Source organism: Maylandia zebra, linkage group LG2 (assembly GCF_041146795.1).
Source record: "Maylandia zebra isolate NMK-2024a linkage group LG2, Mzebra_GT3a, whole genome shotgun sequence".
Lineage (NCBI taxonomy): Eukaryota > Metazoa > Chordata > Actinopteri > Cichliformes > Cichlidae > Maylandia > Maylandia zebra.
In genome coordinates, this window is record NC_135168.1 from 3,955,199 (window position 1) to 3,979,189 (window position 23,991).

Here is a 23,991-nt window from a genome sequence, read left to right on the forward strand (position 1 = left end):
CTGCTCTGGATTTCATTCTTTAATTGCTTTGATTAGTTTTCCACACTTGGGACTCTCTGTGCAGTTCAGCTAGTTGTCTCGCTGCAGAGCAAGCAACCTAACCAGTGTGCCATGCACCACAAATGTCAAATTAATAATAACTAATCATTAAATTCAAAGTAGTCTATAAACACATAGTAAGTGAAAAAGATGAAAGTGAAAAAACACTAAGTGGATCATGGTAAGCGTCTAGCAGCCTAAGAAATAACAGCCTAACTAAGGAAGGATTCAGGGTCACCTGATCCAGTCCTGACTATGAGCTTTATCAAAAAAGAAATTTAAAGCCTAATCTTGAAAGTAGAGTGGATGTGTGACAGGTTACACAGCAGAGGGGCCTGAAAGCTGAAGGCTCTGCTTCCCATTCTACTTTTAATTGTCAAGGTCTGACTGTGTGGCAGGCAGGATGAGGACCAAAGTGCAGGACTCTGGAGAGATAACGTGAACTTAAGCAGCTGTATTGCTGAGAACTACAAACTAAAATACAAAACACTGAAGTCTTGGCATGGCAAGGCATGAATCGGGTACTAGATACTAGACACAGGATCAGAATCAGAATCAGAATCAGAATACTTTATTGATCCCTGGGGGAAATTATTTTTTGTTACAGTGCTCCATTTTAAACCAACATTAAGACAAGACAGACAATACGCTAACTAAGAATAGTACAATATATACATATATATACATACATACATACATAAGTCACTTATAAATAAATATTTGGAAAAGAAACATGTGTAGTTGTAGCAGCAAACAGTGTGTTAAGTGGATGCGTTGTACAGGGAGATGGCCACAGGCAGGAATGATTTCCTGTGTCGTTCAGTGGTGCTTTTCGGTAATCTCAGTCTCTCACTGAACGAGCTCCTGTGACTGACCAACATGTCATGGAGTGGGTGGGAGGTGTTATCCAACATTGTCTTTATCTTGGACAGCATCCGCCTCTCCGACACCACCTTGAGGGAGTCCAGCTCCATCCCCACAACATTGCTGGCCTTACGGATCAGTTTATTAAGTCTGTTGGCATCTGCGACCCTCAGCCTGCTCCCCCAGCATGCAACAGCATAGAGGATCGCACTGGCCACCACAGACTCATAGAAAACCCTCAGCATTTTCTGGCAGATGTTGAAGGACCTCAGTCGCCTCAAAAAATAGAGACGACTCTGGCCCTTCCTGTAAAGTGCTGTGGTGTTTTTAGCCCAGTCCAGTTTATTGTCAATGTGTACTCCAAGGTATTTATAGTCCTCCACAATGTCAACACTGACCCCCTGGATTGAAACAGGGGTCAAGTGTTTCCTGGTCTTCCTGAAGTCCACGATCAGTTCCTTGGTCTTTGCCACGTTGAGCTGCAGATGATTCTGCTCACACCACGTGACAAAGGAGTCGACCACAGCCCGGTACTCTGTCTCATCATCCCTGCTGATGCATCCAACCACCGCAGAGTCATCAGAAAACTTCTGAAGATGGCAGGTCTCTGTGCAGTGGCTGAAGTCTGTGGTGTAGAGGGTGAAGAGGAAGGGGGAGAGGACAGTCCCCTGTGGTGCCCCTGTGTTGCTAATCACCTTGTCAGACACACACTGTGGGAGACGTACATATTGTGGTCTTCCTGTCAGGTAATCAACAATCCAGGACACCAGAGAAGCATCCACCTGCATCGCTGCTAACTTATCACCCAGGAGGGTCGGCCTGATGGTGTTGAAAGCACTGGAAAAGTCAAAAAACATGACCCTCACAGTGCTCGCCGGCTGGTCCAGATGGGTGTAGACACGATTGAGCAGGTAGATGATGGCGTCCTCTGTTCCGAGACGAGGCTGATAAGCGAACTGAAGGGGATCCAGATGTGGTCTTACTATGGGTCGCAGCTGGTCCAGGATGAGCCTTTCCAGGGTCTTCATGATGTGGGAGGTCAGTGCCACGGGCCTGTAATCCTGGGGGCCACTGGGACGAGGCGTCTTTGGTACAGGGACGAGGCATGATGTCTTCCACATCACCGGGACCCTCTGCAGACTCAGACTCAGCATAAACAATTTATGAAAGACTCCACACAGCTGGGGGGCACAGGCCTTGAGGACAAGGGGACTCACTCCGTCTGGTCCAGCAGACTTGCCTGAGTGAAGTCTCCTCATTTGCATCTCAACCTGGTATTGAGTGAAGGTGATGGGTGGGGGAGGGGTGTCAGGAATCTCACAGGAGGCAACATGTGAAGAGAGAGGCTGGCACAGTTGTGTGGCTCTGGATTCCAGGCTGACTGCAGGTGAGGTTGTGGGGGTGGGAGCAGACACTGTGGTGTCGAATCTATTGAAAAACAGATTCAACTCGTCGGCTCTATTCTCACCTCCCTCAGCTCCCCTGCTGTTGGTTGGCCTGAATCCAGTGATGGTCTTCATGCCCCTCCACACCTCTCTCATGCTGTTCTGCTGGAGTTTCCACTCCAGCTTCCTCCTGTAATTGTCCTTAGCCTCTCTGATCTTGTCCTTTAGTAACACCTGGATCTTCCTCACCTCCTCTTTGTTGCCCCCTCTGAAAGCCCTCTTCTTGTTGTTGAGGAGGGCTTTGATGTCCTTAGTCACCCACGGCTTGTTATTTGGGTAACAATGAACAGTCTGAGCTGGAACAATGGAGTCGGTGCAGAAAGTTATGTAGTCTGTGATACACTCAGTAAGCCCATTGATGTCCTCGGCGTGAGGCTCACAGAGTGTTTCCCAGTCGGTCACCTCGAAACAGCCCTGTAGTTCCGCTATTGCCTCCTCTGACCACCTCCTAAGATGGTAAGATAAGATGGTAACTGACTATTCAAGAACTTGTATGTGAATAGAACTATTTTAAATGTGAGTCTAGATTTAACAGGGAGCCTGTGAAGAGAAATATGCCAGTACTTAAGCTTAAATTTCAAAACTTACATTTAACTACTGATTTTATCTACTGTTCTGATTTTATCTGTTTTGATTTTATATACTGTTGTTTGTTTGTTTGTTTGTTTGTTTGTTAATTAGTTAGTTAGTTTATTTGCTTGTTTTATTCAATTTTAAATCATGCTTTTTATTTGTTCTTGTTTCTAATGTCTCTGTAAAGCACTTTGAATCACCTTGTTGTTGAATTGTGCTATACAAATAAACTTGCCTTGCCTTGCCTTACTCTTGCTGTAACACTTTTGATCAACTGAAGGCTCTTCAGGGAGTTTTTAGGACCAGTCGCTTCAGCCTGATGATAATACATTACAACAGTCCAGGTTAAAAGTAAATAAATACAGGAACTAGTTTTTCAGCATCACTCTGGGAAAAGATGTTTCTAATTTTGAAGCTATTGCAAAAATGCAGGAAAGCAGTCCTCTGTATTTGTTTAATATGCACATATCTTGGACATATCCTTGTCAAAAAGAACTTCAGGATTCCTCACAGTATCACTGGAGGTAAAGGTAATGCCATCCTGATTAAGTATCTGGTTAGACAAGATTTTTAGGGATGAGTACAATAACCTCAGTTTAATTCGAAATTAGAAGCAGAAAATTAGAGGTCACCTGTTCTTTATGTCTTTCAATTCAAGTCAATTCAATTGGAATCCCATCCAAATATAATTTACCACAATAGTATCAGAAGGCAACAGAAACAGAGATGTGTCTACAGTCTGTCCAAAACTATAACAAACGTATCTGAGTTGGGATGTACAATGTGCTGTTTGTTACATCAGCTGTTTGTTGTACAACTGGCCCCACAAGGAAAAAACAGTTTCTGACCAACCAAAGCCAACTAAAGAGACAATGAAAGTGGACAGTATATCCTTGATTTAAAAAAAACCCTCACAGTTAAAGCCAAGTGTAGCACAAAAGTGACCCCCTTAGTCGGATTTTTAGTTTTAGTCTTCGGTCTGATTCTATAACTAGTTAGCTAACATAAACTGATGTAAGTCTATGGACCGCAACCAACCAACCTGATGATGTCACGTTCTGTACTGGCACAAGCTGGCCCTAAATACGTTTTAAAAACTTTAACTCTAAGCACTAATTTCTTAACTCCAGCTACACTGAGTATCTATGTCAGTTTATGAGAGAAGGGCTCATGTTGTAAATTAGCCTTTATAAATGAAGTGTTTCATGTCCACTTTAAGTTAAATCTCCTCAGTAACTCCATGTTTATATTAAAACCCCTAATCCATGGATCAACAGTTCCAAATGCAGATAAACACATCAATTAGTGAAGTTTAATCAGGATAAGATTACCTAATACTTTGCAGAAAAGTATGGCTATCAGCTGCAGTGTATGCACTTGACATTCGTCTCTTAGATGAACAGGACATTTTCCGTGTTTTAGCCAATCACTGTGAATTTCACTTTCTATATATTCATATAATTACCAGATGGTGTACATTAATCTAAAACATACATAAAAAGTAATAAAAACAAGTGAGACCATTATGTATAAACTAAAACTACAGAGGTGGTCTCTGGGACTCATCTTTTTAAAGCATTTTGTTGGCTATTTTAAAGTGTTACAGATTACAGTTGTTACTTTAGCACTGTTAAAAACTGTAACAGGGCTTAATGAAAGCAGTATTAGCTGCTGTCAGCTTTATTTAGCTTACTAAAGACAGTAACTAATGCAAATAGATGTAAGTGTTGTGTGTTGCTCCTAAAAATGATGAACTATATGACGTGATACAAGTATTAGTAATGGAAGTGTGTTACTTTCAAATGATTGTTGACCTCAGAGTTAGAATTAAATACTAAGTTTAAGTCTAAGATCATTAGGCAGGACACATAGTAAGAACAAATAATATTTTTTTTTTTTTCTGCCTGTCCCATTTGGTTCTTTAGCCATCAGAATTGTTGTCTGAAGACCAACAAGGATACCCAATGGATTTACTTTGCCAAACGGATCATCGTGGCATTGCCGTATTGGTCCATTTGGTCGATCTTTGTTTTTATTATTTATTATATTTTATTTTCAGATGTTACAGACGGGACAGACATGAGTGAGGGATAGGAAAGGGAGAAAGAAAGAGGAAGGAAAGGAAAAACAGAAGGGGAGAGGGACAGTGAGAAAGGGGGGGAGAAAAAAAATAAAAATCTCCTGGATCACCTGTTGCGAGAAGAATAGAAAACAAGCAAAAAAAACAAAAAAAAAACAAAGCAACATACTAAACACAACACCATCGCATTAATCTAGCTAAGTGTAAACAGCAGTAAAAACTAAATATTCAATGTTGTTGTGCAGCACGCAGGACAGATGTGCTTCGAAGTAGCAGCCAAGAAAGGTGTAATTTGGGTCTACGAGCAGTGAACACCCGTGTGCATACCTGTGTGGATCAGCGCGCTTGTATTCCAAAGGTTTCTCCGTGTAACGATCTGCTAGGGAGTGTGGGGGGGCCACAGCCCCGTCCTCCAGGGTGTGAAGCAGGTATGGAGGAGATCAAAACTCCAGACATCCAGAGGCCCCCAGAACACAAGAGACCAAGGAAGACCAACAGAGGGGCAGCCGCGCCACTGTCCCAGTAAGAGCTGAGGAGAGTCCCAGATGAGGGCTCACTCAGCAGCCGTGGAGCAGAAGCCAGGGGGAGTTGCAGTGACGCGCCCGTGAGCTCCGCCGGCCGCCAGCTGTGCCTGAGTGACCGAGCCCCAGGCCGAGAGGCCGGGGGCACCCCACCTCCGAAGGGGCCCGAGCGAGCCCCAGGTTCCAGGCCCCGATAAGCGGCCGCCAAGGAGTGAGCCGGTGTGTACCTGGACGCCGACCCCCAGACACAAAGAACCACCAACGCACCGATGTCTGAGGGAGTCCGCCACTGGCAGGGGAAGTGGTGGTGGGTGGAGATAGGCCTCCAAACCTTGGAGGGCCTGAGATGTCCCCAGAGAGGTGGCGTCTGATACCCAACCTGACATATAGACACAGACATACAGGCACACACAGACACAAACATCCATTCCCCCCCTCATGCTCTCATATGCACTTACTCCACACTCAACCAACGTGGAGACAGACATAAAGAGACGCTGTACACACGATCACACTCCCCAAGCGTACTCTACGAACCGGGTCTAGGTACCCTTGCCCCTGGAGGGGGGAACTGCACCCAGACCCAGGTGGTGTTTCCCTTTTCCCTGCGGTGGGGAGAGGCAGACCGCCCCAACTCCGCAGCAGCAGGGAGGCCCCACACTCCAGACCACAGTCGGACGGCCAACTCCTCCTAGCCCCCCCGCTCCAGCAGGCCGCAGAGAATGGGGGTGGAAGAAGACTCCAAACCTCCCTCATTGTAGTGTTGATGCATGTGTGTTCTAAGGTGCAATTAAAACCCAGGAGGGCATGGAGCTACCTGCCAGAGAGCAGCAGGTAAGCGCATAGTCCCTCCTGCTAGCCCTCAATGTCTACGTGTATTCAAAATTGAGTGGTGGGCAACGACGCCAGGGGTGAGGTGTACACCCTGATGGTAATTTGGACTCCGTGATTGTGCCCACCCCCAAGATCCTATATGTATGTGTAATGAGAGTGTGAGTAATGTGAATGTCTGAGTTGTGGGATAAAATTGAGGCAGAGGCAGCCAGAAGGGGACAGAGGGGGGGGGTAGCCTCCTCTGCACCCTGGTGACATACCCCTACTCCAAGGCCCTGCATGTGTGGGTGGTTGTGGTGGAGCGGGAAGAGGGAGGCAGCTGGAGATGGGGAGGGAAGGAAGGGAGGGGCAGGTAACCCCTCCCTGGGGCTCCCCCGCTGACCCCAGTAGGCACTCCCACACTCCGCGACCCGCCAGGGAAAGGGGGCCCAGGCCCATCCAGACCGGGGCCCAGTGCAGCAGCGCCTCCCGGCCCCACAGAGCCCGGGACAGTCCACCCAACCCCACCACAGAGAAAACTGCACCCACCCCACCATCCACTCATCTTCCAGACTACATAAGACAGTAAACGCCCAGGCTGAGATCTTCCTCCACCTCTCCTGTATCTCCCCCTCCTGCAGAGGGAGCTCCTGAGGAGAGGAAAGCTCCTGCAAGATGTGACCATCTCCCCCAGCAGTTGAAGAGCCCCCCAAGAACAAATAATAATTAAACATTTTATTACCTGTTATTGCACTTCATTAATTGTTATTACAATTAATATGACTGAACACCAGTAACAGTTTCTTATTTTAAATTTAAAAAAAATTGCATTTTGAAACATCAACCAGTCAAACAACAGTAAAAGTACAAAAAAAAGAAAAAACACTTTCGAGGAAGTGTATTACCAGCATTTCAGCCAATCAGGATGATTTCTACTTGAAACACTTTGATGATCTTGTGACTAAACTTTCATTTAAGTAGGAAGGCATCTGTCATGCAAGACAAAGGTGTTTCACCACAATGATTGGAGTACAGACTGCTTTGATTCTTTTTACTACAATAGGTAAGTACAAGATGATCTAGTGTTGTTTACACAGATTTTAACAGGTGCAGTATAATGTAAAGACAATAGTATTTAAGAGGGAAGATTTGTAATGTTTACTGGTTTTGTCTCTTTTTGTCTTGTTTCTTCAGCTCTGATTCAAAGCACAGAGGCTGCCCACCAGATCCCTTTGATTGAAGTTGAAGTTGGTAAAAATGTTACTTTGCAGTGTCCGGTTACAGAGAAGGACGGCAAATTTGTTCACTGGTTTAAGCAATCCCCAGGATATATGATCCAGACAGTTGCTACAGGATCTTACACAAAACAAACACTGAGTGAAGAATTTAACAACGGTCGTTTCTCAGTATCAGAGGGGCAGACTCTGTATTTTCTTTCCATGAGAAATGTCCAAAAAGAGGATGAAGCAACATATTTCTGTCAGTATGGATCAGCTTATTCACAGACCTTTAATACAAGCGTCTACTTGGCTGTAAATGGTAAACTATGTGATATGTTCATTTCTTTCTACCTCACTTAGTAATCACAAATGCTTTGAGGAAACCTGGTATTATATTTTTAAATATTTTAATTCCATTATCACTGCTTTTTACTAAACAACCCAGGTCACAGTGAGCAGAAATCAGTTTACGTGAAACAAACTCCGGAGGCAGTGTCAGTCCACCCAGGCAGCTCCGTGACTCTCCAGTGTTCACTTTTCTCCAATAACAACGAGAACAGAAGCGAGTGCCCAGATGAACACAGAGTGTACTGGTTCAGAGCAGGATCAGGACAATCCCACGCCACGATTATTTACACTCACAGAAACTACAGTCAAAAACAAGAGAGACGGCGTTGTGTCCACAGTCTGTCCAAAACTATTCAGAACTCCTCTGATGCTGGGATCTACTACTGTGCAGTGGTCACATGTGGAGAGATCGTGTTTGGCGAAGGAACTCAAGTGGAGACAAGTATGTGGTCACCGATTTTCTTTTTTTTTTTACAACTAAACAAGTAAAGCAAAAAATCAAATTTGAACTTTGCAGCAATAATTACTTTATGTTGTTTATTATGAACTATTTAATGAGTCTTTAAAATTCACTCCTTCGGTGAAATTACTTTTTTTTGGCAAATTTACATAAAATATGTGAAGTAAATAGTTTGCTTTCTGATTTTGCTTTGGCAGAAATATAAAATAATATAATATAATATCTGTGCTTTTTTGATTCCAGGACAAAAATGGGACCCTGTGATCATTGTACTTGGGACGCTGTTGGCTCTCTGTGTAATTGTCATTGCAGTCCTTATTCTATCAAGAGATTGATGGTTTCTTTTCTTTTTCATCTTCAGTTAAGCACCCAGAATATCTTTATCTAGAATACAGAAATCATTGTATAGCTCAAAGGCAGAATTTACTAACAGTACTGTCATAATATGTATTATTACATTTTAATATCTGCAAAAAATAAAAACAAAAAACAAAAAGAACAAAATGCATGCATTTAAGCATCCTGAACAATTTCACAACATCGGCTTTGTGTTCTTCTTCACATTGAACAGGTCAGCTATTATGTATCGCTTTCAGGTTCATACTGTGGAATAACAATTACTTTTTAACTGTGCATGGCTGTGCATATCTGAATCAATGACAGTTCCATAAGAATAGAAACATGTTTTTAAAAATATATACATATTATAACCGCAGCAAACTCTATCGCTTATCATTATTTTTGTTAGACTGCAATGTTTCAGTCCAGATGACCTTCGTCAGGTAAGGTGAAACTATTTTCACACAATTACTTAATTAATTGATTCCCATTTACCAAGGCAGAATACAATCAAACAATTTAGAAATAATAACTATTAGGCACATCACAGGTGTGTAGTATTGGTCAAATAATTTAACTGAATAACAACATTAGTTTTGTAAACAACCCTGTAGAAACCAAAAGGAAAGAAATGAGAACACACCTATTTTTAACTTACAGATCCAAAGAAGGACCAAAAATATCAGAAATTCTAAAAAACTAAAATTTAAAAATTAGTTTGTATCTGTGCTAAAAACTCTCTTTCATCTACTCCATGATGTGCACTATTAAAAATAATGCAGTTTGTTTGGGTGACAAAGTCCGCAAAGAAAATATCCAGGAAGCCTCACTTCTGTTCAATAATAAATTATGATCTCCTTCCCTAGATGGTGCTGGACTGGGCTCAATGCTAAATAATCGTAAGGACATTATATCATGTTTTATGTCATTAAAGTGGGCTGCTAATGGAAAGCTTCTTTCAAGCCAGTAAATCACACTTGTATGTTCACTTGTTCTCTGTTTCAATTTTTTCACTCTTTTACCTCAATACGTTCTTTTGCTAGTGTTATGATTCTGGGCCCAATTTCCACATCTGTAATTTCCATTAAAATTAAGACTTAGAAGTGTCTGACACAGGACTGTCTCGAGTTATCATAGGGCTTCCATGTAGCCATGTCTGCGGTGTACATTTTAGGACATCGTCAGTCCTCAAGAAAAAAGTTGTCAGGTATCAGACAAAAAATTGTCAGGTCTCAGTTCTCAAGAAAAAAGTTGTCAGGTATCAGAACACAAGGTACCAAAGAGAAAATCTTCCTGCAGGTGGCGATGTTGTCATGTCCCACCCAGTGTTGCCAACTTAGCGACTTTGTCGCTATATTTAGCGAGTTTTCAGACCACCTTAGCGACTTTATTTCTGAAACGCAACTAGCGACAAATCTGGCGACTTTTTCTGGCGTTATTAGAGACTTATTTATGACGACTTTTTGACGTGAAAGTGCGTATCGCTCTTACTCTCAATAAGCAGCGGGTGCTGCGGTGGGCACCTCGCCCGTGCCAAAGCGCTCACAGGTGGAGGATAGTCCTCCCCAGCTGCTAATAGGGCAGGGCTCCTGCACTGACTGTAACGCAGTCAGTTCTTCTTTTACTGGTATGCTGTTTTGTGGACCACAAAGTTTAAAACTACACACACTCCACCAGAGTGCCTGTTTCGGGTCACTTTTGCCGGTCCAAGCCCGGATAAAGGAGCGGGGTTGGAATTGTGACATTAAAAAAACAATAATTGCTAAAAGAAATTTAATTTGTAGTTCTAAATAAATTCTAAATGCATTTAAGACGTTTTTTACTGACTTTATGCCTCTAACACGATGTTATTTCTCTCTCCAACAGCGTAGGTTACAATTACATTAGCATGACCAACTATGCAAATTAGGCGATGACATCACTTAGCGACTTCTGGCGACTTTTAGGACAGCCAATAGCGATTTTCCTTACTGAGGAGTTGGCAACACTGGTCCCACCCGAATTGATTTCCAGATACGTCATCAACGTGTGACAGTGGGAGAGCGTAAGGTCATTGACCTCACCGGAGTTTTACTGCGGTTCAGGCTCCTAACGACACAAGGGCTGTATCCCAATTCAGGGTCTGCAGCCTTAAAGTGCGCAGCCTTAACGGTCCACAAGGGCCGCGTACTTAAAGGCCGGAAGTGAGAGGCTTGTGAAATGGGACGGTCTAGCCTCCGTCGCGCTGCCCTGGATGCCTAGCAACCATGACACTAACAGCTGGAAACGTTTCATACAGCTTTGTTTGACAGAAATGAAGGAGAAAATCTTTTGTTCATTCGTTTGTTTGTTTGTACATGAGCTTTGATTTGATAAGTATCTGAGGCTGACTGTGAAATCATGATTATTGGGCTTCACTTCTGTATTGAACAGTCATTTAAGATTACCTAGTAAATCTCCAGCTGCCTCCCTCTTCCCGCTCCACCACAACCACCCACACATGCAGGGCCTTGGAGTAGGGGTATGTCACCAGGGTGCAGAGGAGGCTACCCCCCCCCCCCCTCTGTCCCCTTCTGGCTGCCTCTGCCTCAATTTTATCCCACAACTTAGACATTCACATTACTCACACTCTCATTACACATACATATAGGATCTTGGGGGTGGGCACGATACACGGAGTCCAAAGTACCATCAGGGTGTACACCCCACCCCTGGCATCGTTGCCCACCTCTCAATTTTAAATACACGTAGACATTGAGGGCTAGCAGGAGGGACTATGCGCTTACCTGCTGCTCTCTGGCAGGTAGCTCCAAGCCCTCCTGGGTTTTAAATGCACCTTAGAACACACATGCATCAACATTACAATGAGCAGGTGGAGGGAGGTTCGGAGTCTTCTCTCACCCCCGTTCTCTGCGACCTGCTGGAGCAGGGGGGCTAGGACTAGGAGGAGGAGTTGGCCGTCCGACTGCGGTCTGGAGTGTGGAGCCTTCCTGCTGCTGCGGAGTCGGGGCGGTCTGCCTCCCCCCACCGCAGGGAAAAGGGAAACACCACCTGGGTCTGGGTGCAGTTCCCCCCTCCAGGGGCGGGGGCACCTAGACCCGGTTTGTAGAGTACGCTTGGGGAGTGTGATCGTGTGTACAACGTCTCTTTATGTCTGTCTCCACGTTGGTTGAGTGTGGAGTAAGTGCATATGAGAGCATGAGGGGGGGAATGGATGTTTGTATCTGTGTGTGCCTGTATGTCTGTGTCTATATGTCAGGTTGGGTGTCAGGCGCCACCTCTCTGGGGACATCTCAGGCCCTCCAAGGTTTGGAGGCCTATCTCCCCCTACCACCACTTCCCCTGCCAGTGGCGGACCCCCTCAGACATCGGTGCGTTGGTGGTTCTTTGTGTCCGGGGATGGGCGTCCAGGTACACACCGGCTCACTCCTTGGCGGCCGCTTATCGGGGCCTGGAGCCTGGGGCTCGCTCGGGCCACTTCGGAGGTGGGGTGCCCCCGGCCTCTCGGCCTGGGGCTCGGTCACTCAGGCGCAGCTGGCTGCCGGCGGAGCTCACGGGCGCGTCACTGCAACTCCCCCTGGCTTCTGCTCCGCGGCTGCTGAGTGAGCCCTCATCTGGGACTCTCCTCAGCTCTTTCCGGGACAGTGGCGCAGCTGCCCCTCTGTTGGTCTTCCTTGGTCTCTTGTGTTCTGGGGGCCTCTGGATGTCTGGAGTTTTGATCTCCTCCACACCTGCTTCACGCCCTGGAGGACGGGGCTGTGGCCCCCCCACACCCTCTAGCAGATTATTACATGAAGGAACCTTTTAAAAAAACAAAAAATAAGCGCGTCCATGCTCACAGGTGTACACACGGGTGATCACACCCACAAACTACACCCTTTTTGGCTCCTACCTCAAAGCACACTGTGTTCTGTTGATCTTATGTGCTGCACAATAATGTTTAACATTTAGTATTTACTGTCATATTCCCATATATCATTGTGATGTTGTTTATTCTATTACTCTTGTTCTCTTCTGCTTGCTTTCTTTTTTCTTTCTCAGCAGGTGATCCAGGTGATTGATATATGCATTTTTTTTTTCTCTGCCCGTTCTGTTGGTTTTTGTCTTTTGCCCTTCTCCCCCGTCCCTCTTCTCAGCTGTTTCTCTTTCCCTCTTTCTTTCTCCCCTTCTTTCCCCCAGTCAAGTCTGTCCCGTATTCAGTAAGTGAAAATAAAATAAACAATAAAAGGTGAATCAAATGGACCATTACGGCAAGGCTGGGATGGTCAGTTTGGTAAAGTAAATCCGCTGGGCATCTTTCTTTGCCTTTAGACAACAATTCTGATGGCAAAAGAGCCAAACGGGACAGGCCAAAAAAAAAAAAAAAAAAAAAAAAAAAAAAAAGATTACCTAGTAAATAACAATTAGCTAATGTTGTTCATGAGACTAAAGTCATCTTACTTTGGAAATGTAAATATAATATGGCCAATATTAAAGTTGTAATTTCAATCATTATTAGTTATTACAGCAGTGAATGAACTCTGTTTAAAATACTGAGCTTCAGTAAAGATTCAAGCTGCATTTATTTATATTATTTATATTTCCTGTCACCTTAAATCTTCACTCAAAGACAGGTTTCTTTGACACAGTATATATAACTGTGTTATATATATGAGAGACAAATATTGTTCTTTTAATATGTTGGCATTACTAAATTTGTCTCAGTAGTTAATTTAATTATCCATAAAATCATCACATTCTCTGTAAGATTAAGGTCAACTATTGAACGGCGTATATTTTAAAGTAAAGGCTTTAAAACCAAGTTAGTACAAACGTCACTAATGTCACATAACTTTGCCGACATTTGGCCAACAGTAATGTTTTAATGTTCTTCGTTATTAAACATTCGCACATAAATAAGTAACATAATATTCAGTACTTACTTTTAAAAGTTTACTCTTCGGCCGCCCCTCTTCCGCCGTTTTTTTTTCCAGGAAAATTATCCACACCCACCGCCGCGCTATGCATTCTGGGATATGTTGGGCCACGAAGTCTACACCGCCACATCCTTAAAATTCAATGAAATGAAGGACGCATTTGAGGACCGCATTTCGAGCAGCCTTCGAATTGGGACAGCCTTCGTCGTGTCGCTGTGACGTAATCGGCCTTAAAATGCGGCCTTTAAGGCTGCAGACGCTGAATTGGGATACAGCCAAGGCCTACCCGACCTTCTGAGGACCTGGCCCACATAGACCGCGAAGGCCGGGTCCTCAGGAGGATGCAGCCCATGAATTTGGACACGTCAATATGACATGTCCAAATTCATGGGCTGCCACAGTTGTGTTATATTAAGTTGCGGTTATGTTGTGAAAGTTACATATCAGAGAAGGAAAGCTAGTTTTGTACGAAACCAAATCAGTACTATTTTTGTCTGGCTAATTCATTCTAGCTAGCGACAGTGGTGAAATGTGATTTTTTTGTTTTTTATTCGGAGATGTTTCTGTTTTATTAGGAGACTGTCTCACCCCAACATCGTCAGACTCATGGCAGTTGCCCGCACTGAGTCCTCCTTTTTGTTGGCAGCTGAATACATTCATGGCGCAACCCTGCAGCAAGTGCTTCACACAGACAGCTGCTACTCTAATAGTCTGTGTTATTGAAGGATTCAGCACTTCTTTTGTTCTGTTTTTTATCCATTTTTAGACAGCGATGAGATCGGCTACACACTCCACAGAAGCCCTGAGTTACTGTTAATATCAAAAATATAACGCTGTCCTTCGAGATTTTGACATTTAAGACTGTGAGTGTAATGGATCTAAAACTGTTTAAATCTTCTTAGCCTGGTAACATGGAAACTTTAAAAACAGCAGCAGAAGGTTTCAGTAGTGTAGTCTAATTTGTTCTTTTCATTTAATAATAATCCATATTATGTATAACAGCTACATTCACCCTGGAGAGAAACTAGTGAGGGAGGACCAAGCTGGGTTTCTGGGTCCAGAGGTTTGGAGAAACGTCTTCCCTTTCTTTCATCACAGCTGTCCTGTGCCAGAAGTTCTGTTGACCCGCTGAAAGAGGCATCATTTAAGAAACACCAGGAACACTGAAGCTCATCGCATTGATCAAACAGGACTCATGATCTTCACCAGCAGCTCCCTCACAGGGAAATCTTCAGCACTCGCCCCAGGAGATGGATAAACCCAGCATTTCATGAACACTGTGATGGAGACCTTTGGTTTGTGTAATGTTATAAATACTCGGATACTCCCCAGAGGCTCCGGACTTTTACATAAAGATATTATATTCAGTCCTGTAGAAAGTTATATATTTAAAAATATATGATCCTCTCTGGTTACTCTGGTATGAATAACTCTGCATCACTTTATGGTAAATGACACACTATCTGCAAAAAACTTTGAAAACTGTGACCTTTGACCTTCATCAGGTTTTATTTAATTGTGTTAGAGAAACTCAAATGTGCTCTTTTTACAGCTGAGTACATCAAGTGTTTAAAACGGAAGCTGTGCAGGTCTGAGATACAAACTGAGGTCCTGTTAATGCTGATATATAGTGACACAGTTACATGGGTGATTAATCCTTTTGTTTTTTTGTGTTTAATTTTATCAATAAAACAGCTGCAGCTTTCACTACAGCACATGTGGTACTTTAACCTTTGTACTGTTTTCATCAGGTCATTTTGCAGTTAAAAATTTAAAGATGCCGAGGAGCAGCTCAACAAAACCTTAAAAGAACTGAAGGCAAAAGAAAAGCAAGCCGAGGACAGGAGGGGATTCTGGAGCAGACTGCTGAGAAAGAACTGACCCAGCAGCATCGAGTTTGAGGACATCAATAGTTTCTTCCTCCTCTCTCCACCTTTCTTTCACCCCATCCTTCTTCTTGGGACGTTTGTTTGTTTTTTAAAAACTCTAATCTAAATACATGTACTGAAACACACAAATAAAATTGCCATAACTTGACCTCATGTTGCCTGCTTCTTTTCTTGTGTGTCTGTGGATGTAAAACAGTAACACACTTCCTGCTCTGTGTGTCTTTACTTGTAAATAAATGCAATATGTTTTCATTTTAAAATGCAGTGCAAAAAACTTCTGCTCTAAATCTTTTCTTTTTTAGCAAAAAGCTTTTTTTTTGCCTGTTGTGGACGTTTTCCATTTAAATAAAGCCTGCAGACGAGCGGTGAGCGGTAGCTAACATTCTTTAATCAAACACACAAAGAACAGACAACCAAGCTTGATGAAGTCCCTGCATGACCGCGGGACAGACGGTCAGCAGAGTCTCCCTGAGCCCAGCATGGCTCTCAGTTAAATACCTTCTCCAGGAACAAAAGGCAGTACACAGCTGTTTCACACCTTAACACTAGAATTACTGAGCCTTTTTTCCCCCTGGTGCGAGTCCCTACTACTAGATTTACTAGCCCTGCGCAAATTCACGTAAATTCCACTGGCACTGCGTTGTCTTTACAGTCCCTGGCACAGCAGCTGCAGCAGCCTGCGTCTGTGCTAATATTTCCTTGTGCTACATGAATCGGCAACGAAGTTCCTGAGCTAGAAGACTCAGAAACAATCTTCTTTTGCCTGTCCACCCTGTACATGCCTTGTACAAAATGTAGGCATTCACCGCCGCCAGGTCCAGGATATTGTAGAAAACCGCTACTGACCACCTGCGTGTTGCTGCTCTTATGGAATACATCCGCACAAGTTGAGTAAGTTCACGCCAGACTTTATTCACCGTGCCCCGTAACGGCGTTTTGCGCTGCAGCAGTCTGTGCGACAGTGACAGTGAAGTAAAGAGATTGTCTGTTGTGACGTTTCTCCCATCATCCAAAAACGGCTCCATCAGTTTCATGACCACGTTCTTGATCCCAAATTTGTCTGGCTTGGTTGCGATATACTGTGTGAATGGACAACGAACCTTGGTAGGGAACAGCTGTTCATCTATGGTCATGTGTTCTCCTGGAGTGAAACTCTTAGCACAGTTCTTGTTGAAGCGTGTCCAGATGTCGGAGATCACCGCAAATTTATCTGTTTTCACCCGTTCTGCCCGTGTGTCCTTGTCATCAAATCGAAGGTGTGGCATAATTGAAATGAATCTATCTCGGGGCATTGTCTCTTTGATTACTGGCACCAGAAATCTTTCTGACCAGCAATCCACAATGGCACCAACAGGACACATGATTGCTCTTACAAACAGGATTGAAATGAATGCCATCAGTTCATGAACTGACAAATTCCAGTCCGGCTCTATTCTGTGGGCTTGATGGAGCGTACACTCCCTGACGGTCTGCAGCTTTCCCATGTCTAACAGGCAAAGGAAGCTTTGGAGCGCACTTGTAATCTTACGCTGTCAGAAGATAAACAAATAGAGAATGGTAAATTTACATGGACCTCACTCTAAATGGGTTTATATAAATATCATATGTAATATGGCAGTGACAAACCTTAGCAGACTCTGTGGGTCCAGCTTGTGCAGTGAAGCACGAGCGATTTGCTACTGCACTGGGCATTCCAATGTCCAATGTTTTTTCTTGAGAACTGAGACCTGACAACTTTTTTGTCTGATACCTGACAACTTTTTTCCTGACAACTGAGACCTGACAGATTTTTGTCTGATACCTTATAGTGACAGGATCAATAACTCAAAGAAAAATAAGGACACTAAAACAAATCATCAGTTTAAGGAGATCACTTTTATGTTGTCTTTGGCTGCAACAATAAGTTTTATGTTAAAACCAGGGGCATACTGTTCACTGTCACTCTCTGTCTCTTTAGCAGTAATTGGCTTTTCGCTGTTTGGCTAGCTCCACTCAAACGGGGAAATCCAGCTGTTAGCCATAATGTTTGGGTTTATAAATAAGAACATTAGTGTTTCAGTGAAAACTGAAAAATAGAAGTAGAGAATTAGAGGTGGGAGGATCAGTCTAAATATTGAATACTGATCCATTCATGGTACTGGTATAGGATCAGTACTTTGTTTTTATCCTCTAAGTTCATGATGCAGTCCACTGAATTGTGTTAAATTAATGATCTCTTTGGAAATGACAAAAACAAATGCCTTAAGCTATGGAAAATGTTAGAACTCTTGTGTTCAGACATTTATAGCCCGACAGCACATTTTAACAACAAAAGTTGACTGAAAGTAGTTTAAAAACAGGCAGGTTTACATTAGATTTCCTAAAAGCCAGTGTCAAAATACATGTTTTGTGGTGTGTTTTGTTGTGTTAACGAATTATTCCGGAAAGTAAAAATCACTGATTCAGTAAAAGGACCAGATGTTGCAGTCCCTGATAATGCATTGCTTGAAATGGCGAGAATCTTTAGGGATGGCTGTTATGAGGAAAGGAAGCCCAGAAACTTTACGAGCAGAACACATTGTTGTGTGCCTCAACTTTCGCTCTTTTACCCAAGCTAATCTGCCATTCTTTGGGGGGAAATTAGATCTGATCTAGATTATCATATTAACATTTGGGACACATCGTCAGTAGTGGACCTTGGATTCATCGGGTGTTTCAGCCATTATCACTAGACGCTCTCACCCAAGGAGGCCCTGCCAGGGTTGATCAGGCCCTGGATGGTGTCACTGGTTTATGTGAATGTGTTATTTCCCTCAGTCTTTCTTCTGTTTAGTTTTCTACAGTTTATTTTCTCCTATCTATTCACTGCAACTGAGAATTAATACTTACCCCTTTAGCATTTATGGAGCCTCACTTCTTCAAAGGGATAGAAAAGGTGATAGAGAGAAGTAAGACAAAAGGGACTAGATAGGAGAGAGCAGAGAGGAGAGCCGGAAAGGGGGCGCCCGATCTGGCTTCCCACACCTCCCCGCCAGATCGGGCTGCTGGAAAGTAAAAATCACTGTTATTTAGTGGTTGTTAAAATCTGTTCAGAATTTGATGATAATTTAACTCATGAATCATGACACACTGCTCTCCCCTTCATAAACTGCCTTTATAGGTTTAAAGTATTGGTACTAGCATTTGTATCAAAAATACCGGCTTTATGTTTACTTGGTATCAGATCATTACCAAAATATGCAGTATTGCACAGCACTACTGAAAATGTTGCAGTCAGGGTTAAACAACATTATGATGATCACTGTCACAATAAACAAAATCTAAGTTGCAACCTTATCATGTCACAACTGACAAAATAAAAGAAAACATTAGCTAATGGTACGTATGCGTCTAAGAGTAACTCAAAATGGATCATGGATTTGCTGAACCTTGGAGGAGTGCATTTTCTGTGTTTCAGCCAATCATGATGATTTCCACTTTGTACACTTTGATGATCTTGTGAGTAAACCTTCATTTGGGTAGGAAGGCACCAACCGTGCAACACAAGCGTGTTTCACCACAATGATTGGAGTACAGACTGCTTTGATTCTTTTTACTACAATAGGTAAGTACAAGATGATCTAGTGTTGTTTACACAGATTTTAACAGGTGCAGTATAATGTAAAGACAATAGTATTTAAGAGGGAAGATTTGTAATGTTTACTGGTTTTGTCTCTTTTTGTCTTGTTTCTTCAGCTCTGATTCAAAGCGCAGAGGCTGCCCACCAGATCCCTTTGATTGAAGTTGAAGTTGGTAAAAATGTTACTTTGCAGTGTCCGGTTACAGAGAAGGACGGCAAATTTGTTCACTGGTTTAAGCAATCCCCAGGATATATGATCCAGACAGTTGCTACAGGATCTTACACAAAACAAACACTGAGTGAAGAATTTAACAACGGTCGTTTCTCAGTATCAGAGGGGCAGACTCTGTATTTTCTTTCCATGAGAAATGTCCAAAAAGAGGATGAAGCAACATATTTCTGTCAGTATGGATCAGCTTATTCACAGACCTTTAATACAAGCGTCTACTTGGCTGTAAATGGTAAACTATGTGATATGTTCATTTCTTTCTACCTCACTTAGTAATCACAAATGCTTTGAGGAAACCTGGTATTATATTTTTAAATATTTTAATTCCATTATCACTGCTTTTTACTAAACAACCCAGGTCACAGTGAGCAGAAATCAGTTTACGTGAAACAAACTCCGGAGGCAGTGTCAGTCCACCCAGGCAGCTCCGTGACTCTCCAGTGTTCACTTTTCTCCAATAACAACGAGAACAGAAGCGAGTGCCCAGATGAACACAGAGTGTACTGGTTCAGAGCAGGATCAGGACAATCCCACGCCACGATTATTTACACTCACAGAAACTACAGTCAAAAACAAGAGGGACGGCGTTGTGTCCACAGTCTGTCCAAAACTATTCAGAACTCCTCTGATGCTGGGATCTACTACTGTGCAGTGGTCACATGTGGAGAGATCGTGTTTGGTGAAGGAACTCAAGTGGAGACAAGTATGTTTTAATGTCAGATCTTAAATCTCTTAAAATCATGACATTTTAGTCAATAACTGGGTAGATCTTAAATGTTTTCAAGGGAAATATAAATGCATTAAACTTCTTATATATCAGCAATATGGACATATACCAGGCCAACTCTAGTGTGATAAAATATATCATCATTGGCTGCATTTTTATTAGCTGTTCTAGTCTCTTTGGCTGGTAAATAACTACTGCATCATGTATTTAAACATTTTATAAAGAATAAATCATTTCCTATTTGTAATACTCACTCAATAAAATGTTCTCAAAAAATTGTTTTGCAGCCAAAAATATCTATTTTTTATGTTTTTACCTTTGGCTCAGTCTTAAAGTGTATATTTCTTTCTTTATTACTCTTCTTATATTTATTGCTCTCCTTTGCACTGAATGGAACTGGATCCTCGTCGTCTCGTCTCTCTATATACTGTTCTGTATGTTGCAGAGATAACAAGAAAGTTTACTTTGACTTTGATGTGAAAAGTATTTTGGGGTTCACTACTGAACATTTTTCAGCAAGTTTTATGTTATGATTTCTTCAAATCTGGCGTGAATAATCATAAATATCATGTGTGTCTTTTCCAGAAGCAAAACTTGACCCGGTTGTCCTTGCACTAGGTGTGTTATTGGCCTTTAGTGTGACTGTGAATATCATCTTTGTATTCTGCAAAAGTCAGAGAGGGTTTAAAAATGGCAAAGGTACGTGCATTTCATTACATTACTTGAGTAACTAAAAATGTTTCCATGGTGTTTTGTATGAATTTTCCTTCAATTTTTGGAACCAGATGCATTTTAACCTTGGAATTTGAATGATTTACGCTGTTGGAAAGTTTGTCCTCATGCATACCGCGGACTAAATACAGAGAACTGGTAAATGGGGACCAGTTAAGATATCCTTAACCTTTTTCTTTTCTTTTGCAGCCTAGTGAGCTATAAGATTAACTACTGACTGTAGCCATGCAGTAAAACACAAAAAACTTGCATGCATCGTGTTGTAACAAGTATTTACAGTTCAGCTAGTGTTACAGAAAATGCATGAATATACTTTTATATGTGGTTTGAGTTTGCTGCCAGTGAATGTAGATTAGAAAGCAGTCTATTGTACTTATAGCAATGGTATTATTATATTCAATTGACAATTTTAATTTCAATGTGATCACTTCTACTTTATTATATATAACAGCATCAAACCTGGAGACACTTCTTTAGGTAATTCTTGGTATATTGAGTATCTGAAATTAATCTGCCCACGCTGAATAATCTATGTCTCCATGTGCACACAGCTTAGATGTCATGCACATTTAAATTAATATTTATTAAAAACAAATTTGTTGTCCTTTGCATTGTGACATCTTTTTAGATTACTGGATTTTTAGGTCTGCTTTTATTCTATTGCTATTTTAACCTTACAGTATATGATTTTATCTGATCTTATATACTGTCTTTGAATGCTGTGTAGACAATGTGCCTTATTTGATTGGATTTTAGTGTCATTTTTACTTTGGCTATACATTTTAATGTGTAGCACTCTGGTTGTCTGCCTTGTATGAAATGTGATTTTACTGAACACACAATAAGTACAACTTTTATTTCAGTTCCATATTTAACTAGATACTTCACCTCTAAATGCAAGTTCAGGTGTCTGTACTTGAAATTAGATTTATTGTTAATATAAGGATGACATATTACAAAAGGAACACAAATCATATTCCCAACTTTGACTTTCTGAATCTTTTTGGTTTTCTCAGCAGGGACAAAGAATCCTTCTCACATTTCAGAAAATAACTTGTCAACTTTGGACCATTTAAATGTCGTGGTAAATATTCTACTTTTTCGCACATTACAATTCAACATTTTGTCTCTGAATTTTAATATGGCAGCATTGACTTGAGCCCCAGATACATAGACCTAAAACCAGTTGGTGACCCTGTGGCAAACCACTGGTTGCTAGGGAAAATGTATATTCCCTGTCTGATTTGTGAGTCATTGCCGGAAGTTGTTGCCAAACACGAGGTGAAACTGGTCACAAAGAAAACCTCCTTGCAATAGAGATTGACAGACCACGTGATACTCGCGCATTGCATGCCGGGAACTCGTGGCAAAACAATCCAAGTACCGCCTCAAATGCAAGCATTTGCAGCACCGCAAAACGTTCATTCTCCGGTTCCAATACCTTCTTGCTTTTTCTTTGTCCCCCAAAAAAGTTATGTACAAAACAAAGGAGAACAATGTCGGTCCGTACAAAGACAGACTTAATGAAAAGTCAAAGAAAAGATACGAGGAAAAAAATCAAACAAGTGAAAGGTTTAGACCCGTACGAGCACACAGAGTGGACAAAAGACGTTAGCGTGCTGCCCAACTTTCACCACGCTCATATTTATAATTATACGGTTCTTGGCGTGAGTGCATACACTCATGAAGTTTAGTAACTTCAGGTCACTGCAACAAGCCCAGGTACAGTTTACCGACGGATGGGTACAGGACCTTGAAATGCACCGTGTAGAACGAAAGACCATCGTACGTATCATAAGTTTACCAGTCTCACAAATCATCTTCATAACTACACATTCGTTAACCGTTTATTAATAGGACCTTTAAGCTCAACGGTAATTAATTAGTAGTGGAAATAATTTCTAATAATAAATAATACAGAAATGTAGCAGCGACAATAATACTGTATGCTGTAATCGTACTGGGCAATTAGTGATACAAAAACCTGTTTTATCCTGTGAATAAAAGTATATGTTTTTGTCAATGTACCATGGTAATAACAGAAGCCAAACGCAATATTGTGTCAGGACAATTCACTATTTATGCACAATAAACAAAAGAGCGACCATTTGTGTTCAGCGCCAGACTTGCTTGTAACCTATATCACCAATTATGTTAAGAAAAATGACGTATTAACTACTACAAAACTCTGACCTTTGTGGGAATGCTTGGAGCAGACTAACATGTGAGCTGGAGTGTTCTGGGACGTTATATTTGGTCTTTGAATGGCTGCAATCCAGGCCATCCGTCGCATCTTTGTTACTTCGGAAACATGGCTCGAACAATTTCTCTTCAACGACGTAATCTGATAACAACCGATCTCTTTACCCGTCGGCTTCCCGTGGCTGTCATGCGACCGGCTATTGCAGTTAATAATACAACAGCTTCTTGCCATTTTTTATGTTTCTTTGTATCGCTGTGTAATGTAATTTCAATTGAAAGCCTGCGTGCGCTAGTACCTCTTGCCACGAGTTCCCAGAATCCTTTGCGGTTTTACCCCTGATGACGTCACATTTTCAATCTCTATTGCTTTGGTCAGCACACAATTTGCATGAAAGTTGCGCTTTCTAAAGCATGTTGACTGCAACAATAAGGCAGTAATTTAGTAAGTAACCAAAGATGGCAACCAAAGCAATCACAAGGAGGTTTGTGGTGAGGCACTAGCTTTGACACCACTTTTACCTCGCTGAACAGTCGGGGAAGTACCCTAGTGATCGAAGTTTGCCTTAGGTTCGCTGACTGGTCTCTCAGGCTGAGTGATGGAGGCCTTAGCTAAAGCGCAATAATTTTTTTTCTCCTTTCTTCAATCATATGTCGTCTCATAATAATCACTGTATCATATTTAGTTAATTTTATCTGCCATAGTCAATGTAAATGTTTTCTTCAGCCAGGCTGACAAGTATGTTGACAGAAGCCTTGTTTTTGTTTTGTTTTACTAAAATAAAAACTACATAATTGTTATTCACAGGATGGTGAGTCAGACGCAGTAAACTATGTAGCACTGAATTTCTCCTCAAGAAATCGAGTGAAGAAGAACAAGATGAAAGAGTCACCACAGGAGTGTGTGTACTCTGCTGTGAGACCATATAATCATGCATTGTCTCAAACATCTTAGTAGGCAGAGCAGGATTTGCAAGGAAAAGACAGCCTATATTTCTTTATGGTGGTTATTTTTAATCA

General features: G+C 42.0%; 2 protein-coding genes and 1 long non-coding RNA gene across 3 annotated transcripts; all 3 read left to right on the forward strand.

Annotated features, from left to right (window-relative positions):
- Positions 1–7,355: 7,355 nt before the first annotated feature.
- Positions 7,356–8,698, forward strand: LOC101471005 (uncharacterized). The gene is made up of 4 exons (XM_023152761.3): positions 7,356–7,398; positions 7,530–7,874; positions 8,001–8,345; positions 8,607–8,698. The coding sequence occupies exons 1-4, from the start codon at positions 7,356–7,358 to the stop codon at positions 8,696–8,698; spliced, it is 825 nt and encodes a 274-aa protein (XP_023008529.3).
- Positions 8,699–19,026: 10,328 nt separating this feature from the next.
- On the forward strand, positions 19,027–20,027 carry LOC111500626 (immunoglobulin kappa light chain-like). Its single transcript, XM_023152762.2, has 3 exons — positions 19,027–19,069; positions 19,201–19,545; positions 19,672–20,027. Exons 1-3 carry the CDS (start codon positions 19,027–19,029, stop codon positions 20,025–20,027), a joined length of 744 nt encoding a protein of 247 aa, XP_023008530.2.
- Positions 20,028–20,635: 608 nt separating this feature from the next.
- On the forward strand, positions 20,636–23,969 carry LOC143413463 (uncharacterized). Its single transcript, XR_013094068.1, has 3 exons — positions 20,636–20,739; positions 21,789–21,856; positions 23,780–23,969. It is a non-coding gene; the product is annotated as an uncharacterized LOC143413463 (long non-coding RNA).
- The last annotated feature ends 22 nt before the right edge of the window (positions 23,970–23,991 follow it).

Bases quoted from the DNA above. Each gene is read 5' to 3' on its own strand.
- LOC101471005 (XM_023152761.3), top strand. From the start codon at position 7,356: ATGATTGGAGTACAGACTGCTTTGATTCTTTTTACTACAATAG. The intron at 7,875-8,000 runs GTAAACTATGTG...TAAACAACCCAG, and splicing joins CGTCTACTTGGCTGTAAATG to GTCACAGTGAGCAGAAATCA. The intron at 8,346-8,606 runs GTATGTGGTCAC...TTTTGATTCCAG, and splicing joins AGGAACTCAAGTGGAGACAA to GACAAAAATGGGACCCTGTG.
- LOC111500626 (XM_023152762.2), top strand. From the start codon at position 19,027: ATGATTGGAGTACAGACTGCTTTGATTCTTTTTACTACAATAG. The intron at 19,070-19,200 runs GTAAGTACAAGA...TTGTTTCTTCAG, and splicing joins GATTCTTTTTACTACAATAG to CTCTGATTCAAAGCGCAGAG. The intron at 19,546-19,671 runs GTAAACTATGTG...TAAACAACCCAG, and splicing joins CGTCTACTTGGCTGTAAATG to GTCACAGTGAGCAGAAATCA.